Here is a 25,281-nt window from a genome sequence, read left to right on the forward strand (position 1 = left end):
AACACCACCACGGGGGAAAATAAAATCAGCAAAACAGGATGCAAAGAATTCTTGAAACAGTTGGACAGAGGCAAGAAACACAAAGGCAAAAACATGGGCCAGAGATGGAGATATTTTAGTTGCAACATCTGGCTCTTGTTTGGATCCCGATATGAACCAAGAAACAATAATTTCTGAGGTAATTAGATAAATCTGAACATTGACTATTTTTTTAAGTGTTCAGGTTACATTTAAAAGATACTTTGTCTTTTAGAAATAAATGTTAAAGAAATAATGGCATTTGGGGTTTGCTTCAAGATGATCCAGTGGAGCAGGGAAGGAAGGAGGTAAAGATGGAACAAGACAGACTTTGAGTTTTTAAGTTTTTGAGCTGGGTAACAGAGACATGAAGGCTCGTTCTGTTTTTTCTTCTTTTGTACATGTTCAAAATGAAATATAAAACAAATGATTCAAGTGTTTTAAAACTCTTTCTGTAAACATCAGGCACTTGACTCCAGGCTGACTTGAGAATAACCTGACTCCCCTCCTCTCCTCACTCTCCACTTCCAATTCTTCACCAAGTCCCCTCAGTGCTACTCCCAAAATGCATTACCAATCTGTTCCCCCAGTCTTCCAACTGGCCTACACCCAGAGCCTCCATTCTGGACCTGTTCTTCCTGCATCCTGTGCCCCCTGTGATCCATTCTCATTATCTCTGCAAAACATTAATGAGACAAAACTATTAAACACTTAAAATATTAGAAGTGCTTCTCATTGCACTTAAAGTCTAAAGTCCTTCCTGTGTTCCTGCTACCCCTCTAATTTAATGCCTTATCCCTTTCATATTAGCGCTGCTCTTCCATATTTCCTTGAACTTGTCAAATGAACCTGTGCTCAGGGCCATTGCATTAGCTACCCCTATTCCTGGAATGACTTCTTCCAAATCCTCAAGGTACTAGATCCTTTTTCACTATTTGGTTCTCAGCTCAAATGTCACCTACTCCAAGATAACTTTTTGACTAACTCTCTACCCATCCCCCAGATTCATTATTCTGTTATTTCATTCCAATTTAAAAGTTTTCTCCTTTTTTTTTAAAATAAGAAATTTGCTTATGTGTTTGGCTGTTCTTTGTCTCTATCCAGCAGCAATGATCCTCCATCTCACCCAAACAAAAGCTTCTGGAGAGCAGTTAGTGTTGGTGTTGTGAGAAGACAACACCCCTCCGCCGTTAGTCAATAGTTCTTGTGAGATAAAATAAAATAGTACCTAACAGCACATCCAGGAAAGCAGTGCAAATTTACTTGTCTTACCATATTATATAAACTAAACCTAACATTTATTCCTGTGCAATAAGGAATTTGGTGGGTCCTTGTTCCTGGTTCTTGGGAGGTTACCTCTAACCTCTTGGAATATACTGAGAGGGGAAAGTCTTTTTATTCATGGTGGGCCCCTCAGACCACACCTGATAGTTTATGCCCAGGAAGTGAGTCATAGTGGGCCCTAATTTATGTTAATGAGATGAATGAGAATAGGGCTGGTCATGCTAGAGAGACCAATCACATGATTAGAGTTAGGGCTATGAACCACGTGATACTGGCCATACCTGCGGGAATAGGAAGGACTAGAAACTAAGTCACCTGGGTGATGAGTCAGTTGATCATGCCTAGGAAATGAAGCCTCAGTAAAACACCCTAAAAAGTGCAAAGCTCAGCGCTCTGGGTGAACTTCCGTGGTTGGCAATATGTCTTGAATATCATCATGCTTACATGTTATGAAGATAACCCTGAATGCTTCCCACTACAGGGTTCTCTACAACAACTCACCTGATAAGATCCAGAGGCTGCTTCTTGTATATGCTTCGAGGATGAGCCCATTCCCTGTACAGAAGGTACCTTTCATTAGGGCAGCTGGGGTCCTCTGACCGACTGCCGAATTGGCACTGGGAAGCAAAAGGAGACTAATGAGCACCATAATCATCATGTTTCCACAAATGTGCTTATAAAGGTGGCACTAATACTTCACAGCCATTTGTAAAAAGGGGCCCTCGCTTGCTGGAAGGGATGGAAATACCTTTTTTACTGATTCTAAATCAGGGCTACTACTCTCTCTCTTAGGACTAATTGTGAATGTAGACAGAGATGAATGCTCAGATGTTGTGATTCTGGGAAGCAATGCAGGAACTCAGTGGGAGCCCCAAGGATGCTTACCAGCCTACTCATGGGGGAGCCCTGAACAATGAAGAATTGGGCCACCCAAGTGACAAAATCACCACAACGGAGGAACATCTGTAAGCCTAGTCTCCTTGGAAAATAGGGGAACCAGGGCCAGGACAAGCTTGTAGCAGGGCCAATTCTAAAACCCAGGTTTCATTTTTCCCAATTCAGCAATTATTCTATCACAACATATAGAATATAAATAACAAAGCAACTTGACATCATATTATTTATATAGCTTATTAAAAAAAAAAACTTGCCTCTGCCTACATTCAATCACCCTTTCTCCCGTCTCTTTTTTCCTTCTTCATATCCTAGAACCCAATTACCACGCTGCCTAGTCTTGGCCTTCACCTCTACTCACTTCCCTCCCAACCACCACACAGGATCATTCCCTGACAGGATGTGGGACTACTGTGATTCTAAGATACTTTAGTAGAAAAGACCTGGGTGCGGGCAAACGTCAACCAAACACTCCAGAACTCTGGCATTCCAAATTAATCTTCAGAACAACTACTTACAAGTGTCCCCAAAGTTCATATCACACTACAGTTGTTAATTTTTGCTGGAGCATAAAAATAAAACATGCAGACTGTCAGCCTGAATGGCCAAATAGGATTTCTTAGGAAGCTCAGCATCTGCTTCTCCACCCAGCTCCCCTGTTTAGTCAAGTGTATCGAGTAGCTGTTTGGTGTCGTAGTTTTAGTACACTGTGCACTTCAGTATTGTCCTCATTCATCATAAACATACTACACAGTAGTACTGATCAATCTCAGTCCTTGTTTTCTTTGGTTTTATAGGTTGATAAACTGATTAAACTAAATATAACAAAGTAACAATGCAATGAAATGTGGTATTTATTTCAATGACAGAATTTATGTAAACAACTTCAGACATCATGTACCTGCATTTATGGAATCATTAAATCAGTCACATTTTAAAAATTTCACTTAATATGAGATGCTACCAGATAGAGAAGTGCAATTCAATTCAAGGGGTTGCTGTGGTCTCCACATGTAATCCTTAAAAAATGTCACCAATCTGGAATTTTGCCATTGTGACACATGCCTAATAGATGCTTTTTTAAAGGCCTGAATATTACAGGGCATGATTTGAAAAATAGTATTTCAAGAGGGAAGAAGTCTGTGTTGCAGAAAATGATAAGTGAGAATTTCTAACACCTATTTGGTTACAAAGAACTCATACTTTTCTGGTTGATAAAAAATATCTGTCAGTCATTATGAAAATGGCTAGCACACAGTACTTCTTGTATGCTAAGGAATAACATAAGCATGGATTAATTTAATTAATCGTCATAACAATTCTATGAAGTAAGGAATATTATTATTCTCACTTTATTAATGAAGATACCGAAGCACAGAAAGGCTAAATGTCTTTCACAAGTTCACAGAGCTAGGAAGTGTCAGAATAGGACTTTGGGCCACAGAGATGCTCATATAGGGTGACTGCTCATCTGTCTGGCAGTGTGTGTAAACTGCAGGAAAGAAACGGCTCATTCATCCATCTACTCCTTTAAACACAGCATATTCTCTATGCCTGGGATCCACTAGCGAACAAAACAGTCTGGTTCTTTCTTGTGTTAAGCAAGTTTATAATCTTGCAGTATGTTATCTTTTTTTAGATGTAATATGGACTCAATGCCTTTTTTTTTTTTTTTTTAATGTGGTGCTAAGATCAAACCCAGTGCCTCACACTTGTGAGGCAAGTGCTCAACCACTGAGCTACAACTCCAGCCTTCAGTATGTTACCAAGAAAGAGACATAAGTTTAGGAAGGTCAGTCCTTCTCTCTTGTCAACACTAAGAGTATACATTAGGTCTCTTAACTTCATTTTTGTTATTTGACTTACATCATGGAGAGGGAAAGCCGCCTTGTAGATTCCAGAACTTACAAGTCTGTTAATCCCAAACTTGCTAACATTGTTTACCACTTGATACTTCACTCGGGAGAGGATAAAGTAGACCTAAAACGATTCCAAAATAATGTGGTTTATAGAGCAGAACAAACCAATCCAGTCACTGTTTACTACTTAACAGAAATGTGAAGGAATTTTTTTTTTTTTTTTTTTTTGCTGCTTTAAAAAAAAAAAAAAAAAAATCAGACCACACCAACCAAATCATTAATTACTCAACAGTAGGTTCCAAATCACCCCAAGACAGAAACTAAATTTGGTTTAGACTCACAATCCGGCTTCTGGTAGCTGGATTGAAGAAGGAATCTTTATCAACAATGTAAAAATCATTCATTCGGTTCTTCTCAAATGGAGCAGTGAAAAACTCTTGCTCTGGCTTGATGAGACGTTCATCTACTCGGAGGACTTTGGTAAACCAGTTGAAACTATCAAAGGCCGAGGAACGGGTTTTCAGATCATTGGGTTTCAGAGGCAATTTGATGTGCATGATCTCAGCATATGTACATAACACATCCCATGGTGCGTGTACTTTAACAAATACAATCTTGTCATCCAAAACCTGTAAGGGAAGAATAAAACATGGACCAGGAAATCAAACCAACTATTTTCAAAATTTAAAACAAACATTTTTTTTAATGGGCTGGTAGTTAAAAAAAAAAACAAAAACAAAAAAATATGCCCAGAGGATACCAGTATGAGCGAAGATAAAATAAAAATAGATTTGCAAACCCATATAAAATTTTAAGATAACTCCTTAGTTTGAATTAACAAAGTAATTCAAATCATTATCAGAGTTCTTTTATGAAAATAACATTTTAAATGATAAAACTAACCTTACCAATTCGTCCATCACTCCATCCAAATTAGTGACTTGGAAACACTAGAACACTCGTTGTAATGCTATAACTAATAAAAATTTTTAATTTTCTAAAACTAGAAATGGACTGCTTAATTTCTTATATATCTATTCATTATGTTATTTGGCCATTAAAAATGCCAAAGAATAATATTTATTGGTATAGAAACACTTTTATTATATATTAAGGGAAAAGCAAATTATGAAACCATGAAATAATAATTCCTCTTTTGAAAGGGCTAACACACACACACACACACACACACACACACACACAAACACACTTTTTGGCTGGTAAGGGTACACAAATGGGACTTTTGAAGCTCCATTCTATGATGTAATTTTCCAGCATTAAAGACTCCAGATTTTTAAAATTTTAATTTCCATACTAGACAGTCAAATGGTTCAATTACTTGATGTTTATGTGCATATTTCATCTGAGGAAATATACATATCTGAAGACAGAAAAGTTTCTTAGAAGGACTTTCAGAAGGATATTTCTGGGTGATTAAGATTCAGATGATTTTTATTTTCCCTATTTTTACATTCTCGTTTTTTACCATAAACTATGATTTTTATAGTTAAAAAAACTTCTAGAAGTTTCTTAAAGGAAGAAATAATCTGTTGTACAAGTGTTCATTATTAAATTCCTTGGCTATTAAAAAAACTTGTTGTCTTTCATGAGAAAAAAATAATATCTCCTATAGAATGTCAATTTTGACTAACTCCTTTTCCCGTCTATGACAGCATCCTGGCCAGGACTGCACATTGCCACTGCCATCCTTGAATTCCAAGTGCCATGCAAATTCCCAAGAACACAGTCAGCTGAGGCTGGCAAAGAGACTACCACTTACCGATCTTGTTGCTTCTAGTTGCAGTCCCTGGCAGATGAGGTTAGATTCATATGCTTGTCTTTTTCTCTGTCGAAAAAAAAAAAAAAATTGTTAGACCTTTATTTTACCAAAGGCAGAAAAAACAATTATGTTTCATTTAAAAATAAAATAATACAAAAGCAAACTAGTTACATCCTGATAAACAGATTCATCTGCTCATAATGGAACTGAAGCAATGAAGCTGCTCTCTCCATTGGGGATTTGAAGGTGTTGGGTCTCCAAAGAATGCTGGGCATGCTTTTGCATTCCCCAAAACTCTGGAGGGCCCTTGGTTGTCCTGTTGGAATTTCTTGCCTTTTGAGGTAAGTAAAAGTCTCTTGCCAAAAAGGACTTTTTGGCTCCTAAGAGTATACAAGAGGGTTTTTTTTTTTTTTTTAATTCCATTCTTTGATGTCATTTTTCAGTGTTAAAGATTTCAAATTTTTAAAAATTTATTTCCATACTAGGCATTCAAATGGTTTAATTACTAAATGTGTAGCTTTCATCCTGAATGCCTGAACACCACAGATAATTTTGAAAAAATTCAGAGAATTTGAACTAAATTATTCATGAAGTTATAAACATCTGAATCGATAAAATAGGGAATTAATTGATAATATATCTGTCCACGTCACATGGCTGACTCCAGAGATGAGAGTATACTGCAATTATTGATATTCAATTACAGATGATGAGGCTTTTGCCAAACTAATGAAAGGAAAGCATGTAAAAGTGGAGACTTGTTTGACCTTTCAAAGATCACATTTGATGATGAAGCAGTTATCCTGCTTTAGGAAATGAAAATGCGTACATATAAAGGTTAAGAATACAAGATCTGAACCAAAATGCTTAGGTTCAAACTCCAGTTTCATTACTTATCACCTCTATGACCATGACAGGACACTTTTAAAAACCCTGTGCCTCATTTTTTTTTCATCTACTAAACAGAGAAAACCTCACTAGAATCCTTTTTAGACTCTCAATGTCATGATTTAGGTGACATAAAGCACGTGAACTATAATAACCATTTCCAATAATGACAGGAAATAAACCAGACCAATCTTTCACTGAAAAAAATGTGTGTGTGTGTGTGTGTGTGTGTGTGTGTGTTTACTATTTCAGCAGTCACAAGTTAGGGTGGAACTGCTGGGTCAAGGTCAAGACAATCCACAGGTCCAGCAGCCAGGCCTCCTTAGGATCTACCTTCTGTGAAGGTGGGGTTGAGCTGCTGCAGCCAGGGACAATAAAGAGAGCATGGAATTCACCTAACAAATGTGACATAGATGATGCCATATGAAAAAAGATGAAAAAAATATACCTGGCCTTGGGCTAAATTTGAATCCAGACATGTTTTGCAGAAATATCCTAAATAGAAAATTGTTTTATTTAATAATCTGTTACATGGCACATTTATTGCTTGTAACACTTAGAGCTTACACTAAAGTAACTTACAGGAGGGTCAGTGAAAGCTGTGACTTCCCTTAAAGTGAGCAAGCAACTGGCCTAAAAATCCTGGAGTCAGGAGGGGGTGCGGAGCACTTGAAGTGCCACTCCGCTCCCAGCAGGTACTCACATCCTCTTGACTTCCTTGCTCACCACCATCCCTTCAATTTGTCCTGGGGAGATTTTCAGCTCTTTCTACCCTTCTGGTGCCATATTCACAGCCTCAACTTGGGACGTTGATCAGATTCATTCCTCTTCTTATCTAAGAGGCATTTTTTCACTCAAGATCCGAATCCTCATATTTTGATTCTTGTATGGTTTCTGATTACTCCTTTGTTTACCATTGAGTAAAAACACTTTGATCCTGCAAACAGTGTTCAACATAGTGCTTGACACAAATTATATGCTTAATACATGATTGTTGAGAGAATATACATGGTCTTGGCTTGCTGTCATGTCAGTGAGTCACTGTCAACTGAGGTTTAAAAATATTAAATGAAAAATTCCAGAAATAAGCTGATTTTAAAAAATTATTTAAAATAATGTGTACACTGCTCTGGTTTTATGCAATGAAATCTCATTCTGCTTCATCCTGCCCAAGATGTGAATCATTCCTTTATGCAGAGTAATTACACTGTATACACTACCTACCCATTTATCACTAAGTAGTCATCTTGTTTATAAAATGGACTATCGCAGTATCACAAAGCCATGTTCAAGTAACCCTCATTTTTCTTAACAATGGCCTCGAAGCACAAGAATCTTGATGTTGGTGATTTGACTATGCCAAAGAGAAGCATAAAGCACTACTTTGAAGTGAAAAGGTGAGAGTTCTTGAATTCATAAGGAAAAAAGTCATGTGATCGAGGTTGCTAAGATCTACAGTAAGAATGAATTTTCTGTGAAATTGTGAACAAGGAAAAAGAAATTCATGTTAGCTTGATGTCACACCTCAAACTGCAAAAGTTACAGCCACAGTGTGTAAGCCATGCTTAGTTAAGATGGAAAAAAACGTTAAATTTTTGTACCTATGTATAGGAAAAAAACATTGCATATATAGAGTTTGGTACTACCTATGATTTCAGGTATTCACGGGGCTAGGGGGGAGGATCTTGAAATGTGTTCCCTGTAGATAATGTATGTGGTGGGGGGTGGCTATTGTACTAAAAAAAAAAACCCACAACATTTAATTAATTCATTCTACAAACATTTCCTGAGGTTCCACTATTTTCTAGGCAACCTGCAAAATACTGAAGAATCAAAGAATTTATTCTATTGTTACAGAGAATTACAGAGAAACTCAGCATCCAGTGATCTAAGACTTCCTCTCAACAGAAAGACTGGAACATTTATTCTTGTATTTCATGGCACTGTAATAGCCATCTATTACATGAAATACCAGAATAAATGACCACTCAACATTTCAGCTCCTACTATATCTATTATAACAGATAAAAATGTACACACTCCTTTTCCTGGTGCCTTGTGACGTTCAACTACCAGCAGAAGAGCTATACTTTGCCAATCAGACCACCCATTCCAGACTCTGAATGGGAAGCTAGAGACACTAAGGAGCCGGGCCAAACAGAATCATTCTGGGGTGGATGAGAGGGCAAATGCCAATTCCAGAGACTGAAGAGGCAGAGCTTGTGGCAGGATTTTTTGATGACTACTGCTGTCAGTGGGTGTCCATGGTGCCAATGGCAGCCCTGTGTCCAGGGCGGTAACCACACTTTTTTTCATGGCTGTCTGTGAAGAACTGCTTCTGCCCTGTCTGCTGGCTGCCTCGACTCATTTATTTGTAGAATTCTTTAGGGGAATCTATGAGCTCCTAACATCTCCCTGATAAATTCCTTATCTGTTAAGTTATAGCTATTTTTGTTACTTTCAAGCAAGAACCCTCACTGAGAGCATAGCCATGAACTAGGGAAAACCTGTTACCCTGAACCAAATCACTATAAATAGAGGAGCAAGTATTCTGCAAGGGTTGGACACCGTGAGGCCTTCTCCTTCAGGGCAGGTGACTCACCCTGAGGATGTGCATGGGGAAGCTGACATGCTCTCACTAGCAGGCTGCAGCAGGACCCGTGCCTGTGTCTTGTATACCGTACAGAAGACAAGAAATTTCACAGCTGGGATATGAAAGCTCAGGCCACGGGCTTAGAAGAATAAGAGAATCAGAAGAGAGGCTTCTCCAGGGCTTAACAGGTATTTAAGATTTAACTGCTGGTAAGAAACAAGTCAAATAACTACATCAACTGGCCTTGTTACAAGTTCACAGTTGCCATCACAGTCAGGCCTACCACAGTGCACACCTATCTCCTCTGTGGCTCCTAGCCACCTGCCAGGGAGCGTTCTACACTTCCAAGGTGCTCCTCCTGCTGCATATCTAACTTGCAGACCAGCATGCTCTGCAGGGGACCTACCTACCTTCCTTCCTTACAGAGGAGATGGCAGCTGCTCACTGTGAACTCATGCAGGTTTCCTTCTTTCTACCTATTAAGAGCTAGACATCATCTGTCTTGATATCTGAAGTATAATCTTTTATCTCTCTTGAGTTATGTAATGTCTCTATTTCTCTCTTCATTGCGCTCTCATTGCTCTTATTCCCCAGCCAACAAACATTTCAAATGCTTCTTAAGAATTTTAAATCTTTCTATGACTCTGCCTGCTCTTTAATGACTACCTCTCCTCCGGAGATGTTAGTCTTTATGTTTAAAGTATCATTAATGCTCAGAACAGGCCTACAAAATGAATGTCAGATGAATGAATAAACTGAGCAGATGGTTGGCTGATAGCTGCCTATCATGTAGAAATGGACTGAGGTGTACTAGGTACTACCATACAACAACTGCATTCCCTTGTTCTTAGCCCCCCAACTTTTCCATGAACCTTCATTTGTATTATCTGATACAATGAGGAAAAAGTACATTCTATTCCTGGAATGTTCTAGCATTAGACAGCACAGAAACGTCCAGAGCATGAACTGATTCCTAGACACTTCAGGAGTTTGAATTACTAGACGACAAAAGGGGTAAGGTTCAGAAAGCTGGGCCATTCTGTCATCAAACATACCAAACACAAACTACTCCTGTCTTGATCATATCAGTGACATAACATGAACACAACACACTGAATAGTACAGGCTAGACCTGGTGCCTTCTCTATATGGAATTTCTAAACTCAGGCTACAACTCATCACATTCAAGGAGCTCTTTCCTCTCAGATTCTAGTCTACAAAACAATCCCTTCAACTTTTGCAACTTTGGTTTCCCTCTTACCTTTGGGCATACTGGTTATATTCAGAGAATCAAAATTCAAATGCTAGCTCTGCCATTCACTAGCCTGGAGACATTGGGCAAATAACTTCAACTCAAAGCATCCTTGGTTTCATCATAAAAATCAGAGAAGAAATAGCTTCATCTTGAAGGATTAAATGTGATTCTGGGTATAAAGTATATAACATGACACTTGGCATATAATAAGCCCTAGAAATCATTAGCCACTATCATTAACCTTTCTCTGCCTTCTAAAATGCTCAGCTTCTCTTAGACCCTAAAAAACAAAAAATTATCCTGCAAACGTACTAGAGGCTTGCCTTTCCCTTTTAATACAAATATTTGTCAAAATAGACAATTGCAATCCATTCTGTGTATCCAATGACCCCAGTCCCTCCAGTGGGATACCACTGACCCCATTTTTACAGGAAAATGTTTTTTTACGTAATTTTTAAATTTATATATGACAGCAGAATGCATTACAATTCTTATTACATATATAGAGCACAATTTTTCATATCACTGGCTGTGTACATAGTATAGTCACACCAATTCATGTCTTCATACATGTACTTTGGATAGTAATGATCATCACATTCCACCATTATTAATAACCCCATGCCTCCTCCCTTTCCCTTCAATCCCTCTGCTCTATCTAGAGTTTGTCTGTTCCTCCCTATTCCACTATAAATCAGCCTCCTTATATCAAAGAAAATATCCAGCACTTGGTTTTTTGGGATTGGCTATCTTCACTTACAATTATCTTCTCTAACTCTACAAATGCCATGATTTTATTCTCTTTTATTGCTGAATAATATTCCATTGTGTATATATGCCACATTTTTAATCCATTCATCTATTGAAGGGTATCTAGGTTGAGAGGGACAGCTGGATCAAATGGTGGTCCCATTCCCAATTTTTCAAGAAATCTCCATACCGCTTTCCATGTTGGTTGCACCAATTTGCAGTCCCACCAGCAATATGAGGTGAATAAAGAGCCTACATCTTAGGAGCAAATCTTTACCCCTCACACATCAGATAGAACATTAATCACTAGGGTATATAAAAAACTCAAAAAGCTAAACACCAAAAAAAGCAAATAACTCAATCAATAAATGGGCCAAGGACCTGAAGAGAGACTTCTCAGAGGATGATGTACAATCAACCAACAAATACATGAAAAAATGTTCATCATCACTAGCAATTAGAGAAATGCAAATCAAAATCACTCCAGTTAGAATGGCAGCTATTATGCATATAAACACCAATAAGTGTTGGTGAGGATGTGGGGAAAAAGGTACATTCATACACTGCTGGTGGGACTGAAAAATGGATATTAACACTGAATAACTTGCCCTTCTCTTCTGGACTCATCTATTCTACTTGGCATCCTGGTCCTGGGACTAATTATCTGGTAACTGATGAATACATATCCTTTTCATCCCCTGAAGGGGACAGACACCTCTTCATTTCTCTTCTTGCTAGCCCCATTTCTATGAATAATAAGAAAGGTCACTGTGGAGCGTGAATAGTACATGTGACTATCAGAGATGCAGACAACATCAGAAACATTTCCCTCAAACTCATTTTAAAGCCTTGATAATATCCTCTCAGGGAGATGTACTGTATTTATTTAACAACCTCAAATTATTACATATTTGGATTGTTTCTAATTTTTCACTATTATGAAAATCCTTGTAGAACAATCTTTTTGTGCATCCTTTATTACTTCCTCAGGATATAGTACTAAGAGTAGAACTGTTAAATCAAAGAGTGTATTCAATTTTAAGTTCTTTAATATGTATAGCCATACTGCCTTCCAGAAAGGTTGTACTAATTTATCTCATTTTAGTTTTTATCTAGTTCTTTAGAAACAGCTCCTGAGATGTTTACCTGATTTATCTCGAGGTAATTGGTAGACCTTGGAGTTAGCTTATAATGCCCTCTATTTCACCACCAACTATAAATACTTGAACAGTTGAATCAGGATAGGACATTTATATTTGCTTAAACATGTTATTATATCATCTTGGTGTTACTTTAATAAGACAGTTCTTGTTATTTTCTTTTGGCATGGCAATTCATGAAAAACCAGTAGAATATTTTAAAAATTGATCAAACCAGATCAATTTTTTAGTGTGTCAGAAAGCTAAAGTAAATTAGTATATGTGTTGTACTGGTCAAACAGGCACATAACAGGAAAAGACTGCCTGCTTAAGAAGAGATTGCTTAAGTCTTTAATATGAAATCATCTTTACTTCTCTGTAGAATTTATACTTGCACAAGTAACTCTTCCTGACATTTGAAAAATTAGCGTAGAGCTAGCTGTCTACCATGTTAAAAATGAAAGATAATTACTAGTGCATATTGGCTGACACAGCCATTGCTCAATAAATATTTGTTGAATAAATGAATATCTGAGGCCATACAATTTTTAACCAAAAATTATCTATAAGCCTTGTTGGAAAACCTTCCATATAAGATCTGAACCTAGCCTATGGCATATGATTTGTATTTGGCAGCAGAAAGTGATTAAACTAGACTTACTAGCTTTAAAAAAAAAACCCACAAACTTGTCATAAATTAAATTGTGCTGTAAATTCCTGTATCTCTAGGGGAGCAAATTCATCTGCATTGCCATTAGATTTATTTTTTTAATTTTTTTAACCTACTAGAATTCTATTAAAGCCAAAGTGACTGCTTTGAGGACTTATGTACATTACAAGAAATATACACGATTCTATTACTGCTGGTGGAGAATGTTTCCGAGAGCTCCACCAGCCCTCGGTGAAAATGGACAAGAGCACCTACCAGTGTCCAGAAAGTGAAATTTTATTTATACTTCTTTTAAGAGATGGATAAAGCTGTCAGAAAAATAAATAATAAAGCAATCAAAATCACAAAAGACAGACTAGCACAATTAAGGCAGTTTTCTGTCCCTAAGTACCTTAGATTATACATTACACATCTCATTTTGGCTTAATAAAGTCACTGTTGTAAAGGACTTGCCTGTGAATTGCACATAATAATACTGATTGTAAACACCAATTCCTAACATTTTCTTCATGGTACCCAGCTTTTTTGGTGTCAAAAGCAGGAGTTGCAATGACTAAGTACAAATTGGTTGATATTAATGAAATATACACAGATAATTTCAAATGTTCTTATAGCTCTGCTAGGCAAAGTAATGATGTTTGTCATTTTATTTTCCACTTGTTAACCTTTGTTAATCCTTCAATAATGCACAAAAAATAAGTCCAAGATACTTAGTTGCTGCAAAAAATTACTAATTACTTTACGTGTTATTTTATTAGTTACATATCATGTGCTCCAGAAGGTTTGTAAGAAGAATACAGAAATTATTTAATCACAGCTTAATTTAAATTCACATGTTGGCAACAAAACATTTCCTGTTAGTGGATCTATATGAGGAGGAATTTACTCAAGTAGGTAAAGTGTGTTCAGGAGGGGACAGATCCTTTTAAATGATAAGCACAGAATGGAAGCGGATAGTTAGATGTACTTTTTAAATTAACATTTTGGGTATAATTACACAGGAATAAATACTTATTGTGAATAACCAGGAAAGCAAATTTTTAGAGAAGAAAAAAATCACTATAATCTAACTGCTGAGATAACCACTGAAAACATTTTATATGTTTATTTTCTAAAGTCATCTGCTTATAAGAACAACTTGAAGAGCTTTCTAAACTACAGCTTCTTAGGTCCCTCCTCTGGAGATCCTGATTCAGTAGGGATGGGATGGGGCCAGGATAATCTATTTTTAACAAGCAGCTGGATGACTCTTCTCATCAGACAAGTTTAAGAAACCTTGTTCCTATGACACACACAAGAAGCTATTCTTTTGTGATTCTTTTTCCCCTTCACACAATTTCCATATGAGAATTTGGTATAATTGATTTTTGCCAACCCTGTACCCTTTTACATATGATCTTTAAAAAGGTGAGACACAGGTGACTGTTAGCAGTAGAACAAATGATGGCCTATTTATTTAAACCCAAGGCTAGACTTCACGAGGAATAATCTGGAAAAAAAAAAAGTATTCTCTTCTCCATATCTTTGTAAATATCTTGCTAAGGTTCTCAGTGAATTGAAATGGAATAATCAGACTTTACTTCCCAAGATTTCATTGCCCTCTATTTTTAAGGTTTGAGCCCAGGGATATTTCCCATTTTGGAAATAAGCATCAAGATTTGGATTTGTTGCTTTTGTGCTGAGTACTCAAAAATAAAACCAAACATGCTTATACCAGCAACACATTTTGTGGCTGTAATTTGAAACTGCTGATTCTAATTTAATTTATTTCTTTTAGCCTCCAACCTTAGTATATGCAAGTAGGGTGAAAGCAAGGAAAAAGATAAAAATATAAAGATTGTATTCATCTAAAATATTAAGGAATCAAAGCTAGATCTAGATTTCACTCCCTAAATGAAAGTCAGAACATCTATCAAGTTACCTGGGAAGGTGAAACCACACAACACTGGTTGCCATTATCTCCTCTCAAGCTATTCTAACATCAGCTTCAACTTTCCAATTCATGGGACGTGCCAAGTGTGTCAAACTCAGGAAATTCTGTACAGTGTTCTGATTCCTTATAGTTTCTATTTCCTTCTTTGCCATCCCCTTATGTTTCAATATGGAGAAGTTAGGCAATATTTTCATTCCATTCAGTCATGGCTTCTGCTTTAGGAGACTCTGTAGGATCCTCGAGATCACTGCATTTCTTTTGAAGAACCAGCTTTATTTACATTGTACTGAAAGTCTAGATCATGTTATTGACAACATTCTCTGATTTTCTTATGCAAATAGGAAGCTCAGAGACAATTTTGCAACTGACCTTTAGCTTCTGATCAGATCTTACGGTTTATAATAAATAATTTTATTAGGCATGCATACTTCATTTTATTTTTCTTCCTTTATACTTATTTCATCCTGATTACTCATCTAATTACTTTTATTTTTGACATATTTCCATAAGTAACCTCAAAAAGTTCTTTTTTACTTTCCTAATATTTCTTTATTTTAATTGAAAGTTAAAAAATTCTATAAATATTTGCCATTTAAAATATGTTATTTAAAAATAGGTATACTTGTAGAAGACTAAATTGAACTAATATGCATTACACATGTTTTGTGTGTGGTAAGAACACTTAAGATCTAATCTTTAAGCAATTTTCAACAAGACAGTACATTAGCAAGCTATAATGAGCATGCTACATAATAGATGTTTTGAACTTACTTCTTCCAGGCTGAAATTTTGTGTTCTTTAACCCCTGGTAACCACCATTTTATTCTCTACATCTATATGTTTAACATTTTTAATACTCCACAAATAAGCATCAAATACTTAAAAAATGTAAATATTTAATGTAGTATTAGCATAGACAGCATATAACTATGAAAATTATATACATCTTTAAGGCCAGTAAGAATCAATTTTTGAGTTATCTATAATATCTCAATTATCTCAATCAAAATCTCAGTTATCTCAATCAAAAATAACCACATACAGTCCTTTGTAGACAAGATGGTCTTTATCTGAAAAAACTTAAAAAACAGCACTGGAAACTATTAGAACTAAAAAGAATTATCAAGGTTCCTGGGTAGAACACATAATAATCAACAGACTTCTTTTACACATAACCATAAGCCATAAGCTGCAACATAAAATGTTTTTGACAGCAGCAACAAAATTTTAAAATAATTAAGAAAAGTTAATAAAAATGTACAAGATCTTCATGGACATCGTTATGAAACTTTACAAGATTTAAGACCTCATTAAATGGAGTAATATACTGTGTTCATCATACTAAAACTTCCTGATAAAGTTTTAAATATTCTCAACAAGATCTCATTCGGCTTCTAAGCAAACAATTTGGCCTTAGACTAATTAGTATGAAATAATGCATAACGATTTTTAAAGCTTACAGGATCTGAAGCCAATTAGTTGTCTCACAGTATTTGCAAGTGTGGATAAAATCATATTTAGTTATATAATGAACTTGATCATCAATTTATTTAAAATTCCTTACTCTACATTCTCTGTGAGCCAGAGCTTCCTACTGCACACTAAAGAATCCTTAATGCCAGATAAGAATACAAATATATGCTTCCATATACCAACTTTTCCTCACCTTCAAGGATATTAAGTTTCCATCAACCCTTAGGAATAGATTAAAATATAAGTAAAACACATATCCAGAATTGCTTACATTATTTTTATGCTGTCTAGACCCCTCCACTTTCTTTTACCATCATCTGAATTATACCATTACATGGTCATGAACACATCTGTCTGAAGGGAGATACAGACAAAATAAAATCCAAAATAGAGCAATCCTGCCACTTGTTAGCAGTTCTGGTAAAAGGAAGTTTGAAAAAAGAAACAACTACTAAACAAAATTGTGTACTCAGAGTTGGAGAAATAAACAGGGATTTGTTTTATTTAAAACTTCTTTGCTCTAAACAGTATGGATCAAACACAGTTAGCTATGTTAATCATGTACTATGCCAGACATTGCTGGCTGCTGTGAACAGCCATTCTCCCCTTATTTATTACAAAGAAAAGGCTGAATGTTTTTCAGATACTGAATGATCAGGTGATTCAAGAGATAAATTAGACGAGTCTTGATTAGTCTATGCGGTGGAAGGTAACTCCATTCATCTTACTAGCAGTAGTCCCTTGGTATACCCAGGGATTGGATTGACTGGACCACAAACTTCATAGATGCGCAAATGTCTGATATAAAATTTGCATATAACCTACATTCTCCTGTAAATTTTAAATCATCTCTAGATTATGAATAATACCTAATACTATGTAAATGGTTGTTATACTGTATTGTGTAGAGAATAATGACAAGAAAAAACATTTGTATGTGTTTAGTGTAGATGCCATTTTTTCTCTGTGAATATTTTCTATCTGCAGTTGGTTTAATCTGTGGCTGCAGAGCTAACAGATATGGAGGGCCAAACGTGATAGACTGAGGAATAAACTATAATAGACAATAGACTGCTAAGGGCCCTTCTAAGGGCTTCTTGTCTTTAAAAGGGGGAGGCATGAGAAAGGATGTCCCCTATTTCTGCCTCTGGCTAACTAAAGTTGTAGCAGCCAACTTACAACCAAATGAAGTCAGTTAAGGGAGAGCCAAATACTGAGGATGGCAGGGTAGAAGGATGGAATGGCCTCATTAAGCCAATAAATTCTCTAGCTTAGAGATGGTTCTATATCCAGACTATTTGTTAAATGAGAACAAAATTATTTTCTTCCAGCATTGAAGCCATTTTTGAACTTAGTTTTCTTGTGACTTGCAATGAAAAATACCCAGACTGATTCTGTGCCAAGCATAGTATAAGCTGAAATGAGTGCTTATGGAAATAGTTTATACAAGTCCCCATGTAAAATCTACATAACAAGAGTTCATGCTATTAAAGAAAGGTGTAATAGTTCTGAAGTGATTTCACTACATAAGGAACAAAGCTACCTGCTATCGGATGTTTGGCTAGAACAGGATTTTCTCTTGCTCATGAGGAGATAAACAGAGGCTTAAATGGCTGTATCTGTGTTTTTGGTGTTTGTGGCCCTATTACTTCTATATTTCTACAGCACTACAACATGTTTAACAACAGTTTTTCAATAAACCCTGGTGAAGTCAACCTTAGTGCTGTTTTAGGAAATCAATATGATTTACACATATTTTTTCTTTCAAAAGAAACAGGAGTTTGAAATTGCCTTCCCTTGGTATTGTCCTAAATCCTCAATAAGCCCTGACAAGGAGTATGATAGAACTTGAAAATGTTTTTCAGATTAAAAGAAAAAAAACATGATTCCAAAGTTGAGCTTTGAATTTTGGTAGCATATAAATTAAGTAATATGTACAAATACAAACTGAAAATACTTCAAAGCACAGATCATAAAAACCAACATCAAGGTATATCAATCCATGGATTCAAGAATTTCCAAAATTAATGATTATTTTTTCCTCCTGATTTATAAGGGTTATCCTGGGACCTATGTTTTTTCCAGCACAAATGCAGAGTCTATTAATAATGTAAGTAGCTCTAGGGCCCCTTCACCATGGCAGTAAAGCTCTTGTCTAAAACCAGAACTGTTTCCTTTATACTTTAATGGATTAGCTCTGTTTAACTTAACTTTAGTCTCAATTCTGCTCCACTGGCATATGGACACTTAATGAATATTTGATAATGGTGACTATGACTGCACAGAATGTCTTAAGAGTCCACAGGAAAAGTGCTCTAAGATATTTTGCTCCAGTGATAAAATTGTCTGAGAGCCATGTCTTTTCATAAGCTCCAAATAAGATGAGAGGAAGACACATAAATGAACTATGTGATATAGGCTAAAATTTATGTAACAGCATCATATGTTATTTTACCTAATCTTATTCATATTCCCAGGGACTAGGTGTTGGGATCCCATTTTCCTGAACGTAAGATGCCACTGAGTATGTGGTGAGCCAATATTTTATGTACCAAAAATAATAATTTTGTCCAATAAAAGTATGATCACCATTTATATACCAGATGCAATCTGATTTCAGAGATGTTAAATGTAAAAAAAAAAAAAATTTGAAAAAAACACAATATTGATAAGAACATTTTCCTGGTAACTACCCTATCACAAACAATGCTTTCTACCTTCCTCAGGCCCGAGTGATGGAATGTGAGCACAATCCCTGCAGTGACTTCCAGACCAAGGTGGAGAAGAAGCAGGAGTTCTTTCTCCATCCTCTCTCTCATCTTATCTACTATTTGTGTTGATAGGATGACCCTGAACTACCTGTTGAATGTATCCGAGCCTCTGTGTTGGCTGGGACCCTTAATGACTTCAAGGACAGAGCCCAACTCCAAACCACATGCCAAACCCAAGGTCACCTTTAATTTTGACACAGCAATAAATCTTTTTATTGTTAAACCATTGTCATCTGAGAACTCATTTGTTAAGACTAGAATTACTCCAAATAGTGCAGTGGCAGAATTAAAATGTAAATTTCAGATTTCCAAAGCCTGGGGCTTATTCTGTTGCAACATGTAAATACAAAACTCCAAACTTAAGCACCTCCAAATTTAAACACATAAATAAACCAAGACTAATTGCTCCATTTTTAAAAATGTTTCTTTGCTTGGTTTATTTAAAAAAATTAATAGACTTGAGATTGTTATATTTAAGGGAGAAAGTACAGAGAGGGACAATTAAGGTCATATACATGTCATAACACCTATGTGAGGGGTGGAGAATAAAGACCAAGGGGATGATTTCCAAAATGAGTAAAGTGATGCTTATCAGTGTGCACTCCTTTCCTCCTGTTGGAGAATAATGCAATTTGGGTTTAGGTAAAGAAGTCCCAGGCAGTTGTTATAACCCTGGCCCTACTGCTTCAATATCTCCAGATAAGTACATCCCTGTTTCCTGAAACAGCTTGAAGCAAGGGAAAGGGAGAAGGAAGCAGCCTGAGTGGCAAAGGATGAAAGGGAAGAAAAGGAGGTAACAGAAAACACCAGTAGCCAAGAGCTCATGTTCTAGATTCAAGACAAGAGTTTGAACCCTGGCTCCACTACTATTCGGATCAGCATCCATAATCTTGAGTCATTATTTAACCTCTCTTAAGGGTCAACTGTGTCATTTACAAAATGGCGTGATTACAGAACTCAGTTCATGGTGTGACGAGAATTAAATGAGAAAATGCAAAACACACCTACAGCACTTGAGTGAGCATACACTGGAAGATAGTTACTACACTGTCGTCACTAATCTTTAGCTTCCTTTTCTACCCAGTTGCAAATAGCCAGGTTTGCTTTAATAGAAGTCTGTTCTTCACAGTAGAAAGCACAATTCCTTCAAAGAAAGTCAGCCTTCAGTATGAAACCAAATGAAGAGTCTGAAGAAGTTTCTATTTCAAAATTTTTTAAAAATTGTTAATATGTCTTGAGGGAACAAGAGTACAGAAAATAATGAAATTATGTTTGGTAAATGATTTTTCAACACCAATGTCACTTTATTACTTACATAAAAATAACACTTCTTTTTCATTTTACAATATTATAAGGAATAAAAAAGAAAATAGAAAAAAACTTACCCTTTGTTTTTCATTTGTACCCTTTTTATTGGTCTCTTTTCTACTTTCATCTTCATACACTAAAACAAAGTCGATTCTTCTTTGACCATCATTAAAAAATAGGGAGTCAGGTTTTCCATTAAATTCTTCCTGTGTAGGATTAAAAAAATTGTAATATAAGTTTTGGGAAAAGTGCTGATTTATAGATGTTTACCTTCTAGCTTTAATAGATTCATCAATCTGCTTATTGAGAAAGAAAAATATATGCATTATTAGTTGCTTGACCAAGCAGTTGTGGCCCCCAGGATCTTTGTAAGTACAGTCAGTTCCTGGTGAGAGAAAGCCTTTGAATTGAGCAGTTTAGCATTATTCTACAAAAGCATGGAGACATATCAGTATTATATAAGTAACACAATCATCCCAAATTATTCCCACCTGCAGCAAAGGCGTATCCAGTTTAGAAATGGACAGAGTAAAAAAATCTGCCTATCTGAAGGACTGAAGCTTACTTAACAAGAAAAAGGTAAGATAAAACCCTGTTAAAGACAAAACCTTTTCTTCACCCAAGTTGAAGAATTTCATCCTTCCTGTGTTTTATTTTCTAACCTCTGAATCCTTTTCCAAGACTTATCTCCAGACCTCATATTTTATAGGTGTTATCCTTTCTTTTTAACCATGAAAAAATTCCAGAAGACGTTTCCATACACACAAAAGCCACACAAATCATTACTATTTTTCCTCAAATCCACAATGTACTATCAACCACAGAAAACAGATTTTTAAGATTCTTATAAAGCAATAACAAATTTAATGAGTCTGTCATTTAGAACTTAAAACAATTTATATTCCCATATGAATTTGAGCAGAACTGGTTTCATCTGCTCTAAGCATAGACCTGAGTTTGCGTTCTCCTGCAGTCTGTCAGGATGCTTACATTAACTGTATTTTTTAAGACTCAGACTGCATTTTAACTGATAATATTTTAAAAATTTCTTTCTCATTAAAAACTCTTGGGAAATTGCATTTTGCAATCATTTGGTGAAACCACTTGTATGTTATACTCATTAAATGTGATTAATTTGCCTCTGTATTCAGCATCAATTAGCACAAAATCACCTCATTTTACCACTGCCACACCACTTCCTTTTTATCTTCACACAGTGGAGAAGAGAGATTTTTTGCAACATATATGAAATTAATACTTGTTATTTCTTTCCTTTCTCCCACCATGGAGTGTATGAAAGCTTATCACTAGTAAATGCCTCCCATTTAGCAGGTTAATTCTACCTGCAGAAGGAGCACTGCTGAGGTGAGTCTCTCAATGCACCCTCCCCTGCCCCCAGCCTCACTTAACCACAGATTTGAACCACCAACAGAAGAAGCTTCAAGGTAGAGTCATGCTATCAGGGCTCTTAGGGTCCAGGAAAACCAACTCATCATTATTGTCTTAGGGTAATGCCATCCAATTCTTTTATTTGCTATTGTAGTTATTTAAAACCATTAAAATTTCTTTGAAGCTGGGCTGGGGTTGTGGCTCAGAGGTAGAGCGCTCGCCTAGCATGTGTGAGGCCCTGGGTTTGATCCTCAGCATCCCATAAAACTAAAATAAATAGGTTGTGTCCACCTATCACTAAAAAATAAATATTTAAAAAAATTTCTTTGAAGCTATATAAAAATGCTAAGCCCTGTCTTTGTCATTTTAGCCATAGAGCTCTTTAGTCACCTTCAATTACTCCTTCTTTCAATGAAGACTTTACTACTGGTGACAATCAGGGAAGTTGGTAGAGGAAAGTTGTATGTAGAGATTAAAAAGAAGACAGAAAGAAAGAAAAAAGAAGGAATAACTTCTCAGAAGGGCAAAGGGAAGTGAGTCAGGGTGGAACTGGTCAGGAAAGCCTGGTCATCAAGCAGACAACTGAAAAGCATACAAAAAGCAACTTGTTCTCTATAGCCTTGGGTGGAGTCCTGTAGGAGCTCATTGACACAAAGTTGTGAAGAACTGGGCATCTGTATATGGCTCCAGGCTCTCCTTCCTTGCCTAGCCATTGCTTGGCAGCACAGGCTGGCAGCTTGCCCCTAAGTAATCTGCTCTGCATTTTTGCCTCTTGTGTGTGATGTTAGATCCTTTGTTTAGAAGAAAATCCCCATGAGTTGGCAATAGTTGCCTGTGTGAAGTAAGCACTTCACACTCTGATACAATACTATTATAATTCAAGGAAGTTTCCCCCTGCTGTGAAATCCAGGTTTCTTACTTCTTGGCAAAAAAGATCCTACCAGGCTATTGGGAAGAAGGAAGAAACTAAAACTGGGCTCCAAAGAACATGTAACAAACAAGGGAATTGGTCTAGGTAAAAAGATACATTATGAACAAAATGTATTGTTAAAAAAAAAAAAAACCTGTATTGTTCAGTAATTCTTTTCACTACATGACTAACTCATGCATTTGGTCATTTAAATGACAGTCAAATATTCTTGAAGTTCAACTTTGGAGGAAGTAAAATTTTAATAGTTTCTCAAAATAAATATTGGTAATCTTTAAAGGACTAATAATTTGGAGATGGATTATCCAAGTCTTGGCTTCCACACCTTCTCTTGTTGCCTACTCAAATTTTGATCTTTAGTCATTTCTAACAAGTCAAATGGCACTAAGATGAAATAAGCAAAAAATCTGAAGCCCATTGAATCCTGTTTAGCAGCTTGGATTTAAAAATACTAAAAGAGAAGGTTTAAAAATTTATTAAGTAAAATCACTTTAGAGATTAGACCTTATATATGGTCACTGACCTCCCCACTGGGAAATTTAGAAATCCATATGCACATCAGGTTAACTAGTTTCTTCTATGAGGGTCCTGGGCAAATGCCTTAATACCAAGATAATAAACAGAACCTTTGTTTGTTAATACTTCGCCTTTCTTCTGAGAGAAAATATCAAGCAAATTTCTAATCAGTTTGGAGACTAGAATGTGTTGGTATAAAACCACTGCCCTCCTGGTCCCGATGCCACCAATCTAGCATTTATTCACTACCTAATGGCAACCTGATCTGATGCTGTATAAGAGCTAAAGGCTGGAGTATTTAAAAGCACAATCTATGTTCATTTGTCATTATATCAAAATAAACCAAAACCATACTGCCAACCACCGCAGAATAGCAACCTGGCCACCTCTGTCTTCAGCTGTTTGTCTTTGACATTTCACACTTGGGGTGCAGAGGAGACAAGCAAGGAGACAGCTGACAATGAGAACTTGGCTGAGTAGGGAAACGAACATGAAGGAGGTCAGGTATGATTTACCCAAGTGATGTATTCCAGGCCTCTCTCCTCTCAATCTGACTGCACTCCTTTAACAAAAAGGATCTTCCTTAACCAAATCAGGACAAATGCACATAGCAAAATTATGCTACCCAGCAATTGCAAGCTAGTGTGAATCTCAAAACATGAAAAATACAATTTTTGCTGTAAAGAAGTACATGTAGGTACCAGAACTGTACCCAGAGTCAGTTGAGATCTCCAGTAATTAAGGACAGTGGTTAAGAAAGAATGTCCTAGTGGACAGAAAAACAAGTTTAAAGATAAGAATTTTCTACTAATGCATGGTAGGAAAATTTCCAATAAGCGATCTCTGATTGAATTATGGCATTGGACTTTTCCTTGAATATGATGCTTCAGTTATATAAAGGGGAAACTTCAGGATGGTGAGGTCTAACTTCTAGGCAGAGACAGAGGGCACCTGGGGAAATGGCTGCCTGAGTCTAAGTGTTCTGTGGCATTTGTTAGGAAGCCCACCTTACTAAGCGCTCTCCCAGGGTTCCTGACATCACGACTTTTGTGAGTCCACAAAGTAACTGGCTGCCCAACATTTGTCCAATGTCACACTTTTCAAGGGTCTTTAATATGGGTCCTCAAACATCCCTGATAGGAACCGTGTCAAATTTCACTACAGAGGAATCTACTTCCTATCACTTAAAATGCTGAATTTAAGTTATGTGTCCAAGATTTGGATAAAAAGGAGTCATACTGAAATCTTTGTTTAAACTCTTGTTTATATACAAGGGTGTTTGACACTGGCCTTAAATAGTGATACTGATTTTATCTCTTGAATTTCCAAACAACCTATGAAACTAGCTAGTATTCCAGGCTTATTTGGGTTAATGCTATTGACCTTTACACAAGAAATGTTTATTGTCTAGTAATAACAGTTGAGAAATTAAAATATGAAAAATAAATAATGTCAAGATATTCACATAATTAAACAGTAATTGATATGTGAATGTGAACCAAAGATGTGGCTCTCTTCAGGGTGTAAGATTAGCAAGCAATGTCATTAATTTCAAGAAGACAAAGGAAACAAACTTAAGTCATAGAAGATAACTGAACTAAAAATGTGGGACCTTTTGCTTTATAGTAAACCTTGAATCCATGCACACAGCAAGTTCTAGGGGAAATATATCCAAAGTTCAGAAGCAAAAGTCTTTATGTAAATATTTAGATCTTATAAAATATGGAATTATAATTTAGTTTTGTTTATATGCCACACAGCTATGAATGACATATATTCCTAAGTATTTGTCTTAACTATAGCAGAGTTCAGGGAGATTCACTATCTAATAAT

At 36.2% G+C, this 25,281-nt stretch overlaps 1 protein-coding gene across 2 annotated transcripts in view; it reads right to left on the reverse strand.

The window, feature by feature from the left end:
* The window catches only part of Ano6 (anoctamin 6), a 196,830-nt gene that overhangs the window by 71,340 nt on the left and 100,209 nt on the right, over positions 1-25,281 (reverse strand). For both annotated transcript variants that reach the window (XM_078014846.1, XM_078014847.1), the window contains 5 exons: positions 20,693-20,821; positions 5,836-5,901; positions 4,397-4,684; positions 4,063-4,176; positions 1,804-1,919 (listed from right to left, as the gene is read on the reverse strand). In XM_078014846.1, coding sequence (XP_077870972.1) covers positions 1,804-1,919; positions 4,063-4,176; positions 4,397-4,684; positions 5,836-5,901; positions 20,693-20,821 — 713 coding nt within the window. The remainder of the gene's footprint in view (positions 1-1,803; positions 1,920-4,062; positions 4,177-4,396; positions 4,685-5,835; positions 5,902-20,692; positions 20,822-25,281) is intronic.

The sequence above is a fragment of the Ictidomys tridecemlineatus genome, chromosome 6 (assembly GCF_052094955.1).
Source record: "Ictidomys tridecemlineatus isolate mIctTri1 chromosome 6, mIctTri1.hap1, whole genome shotgun sequence".
Lineage (NCBI taxonomy): Eukaryota > Metazoa > Chordata > Mammalia > Rodentia > Sciuridae > Ictidomys > Ictidomys tridecemlineatus.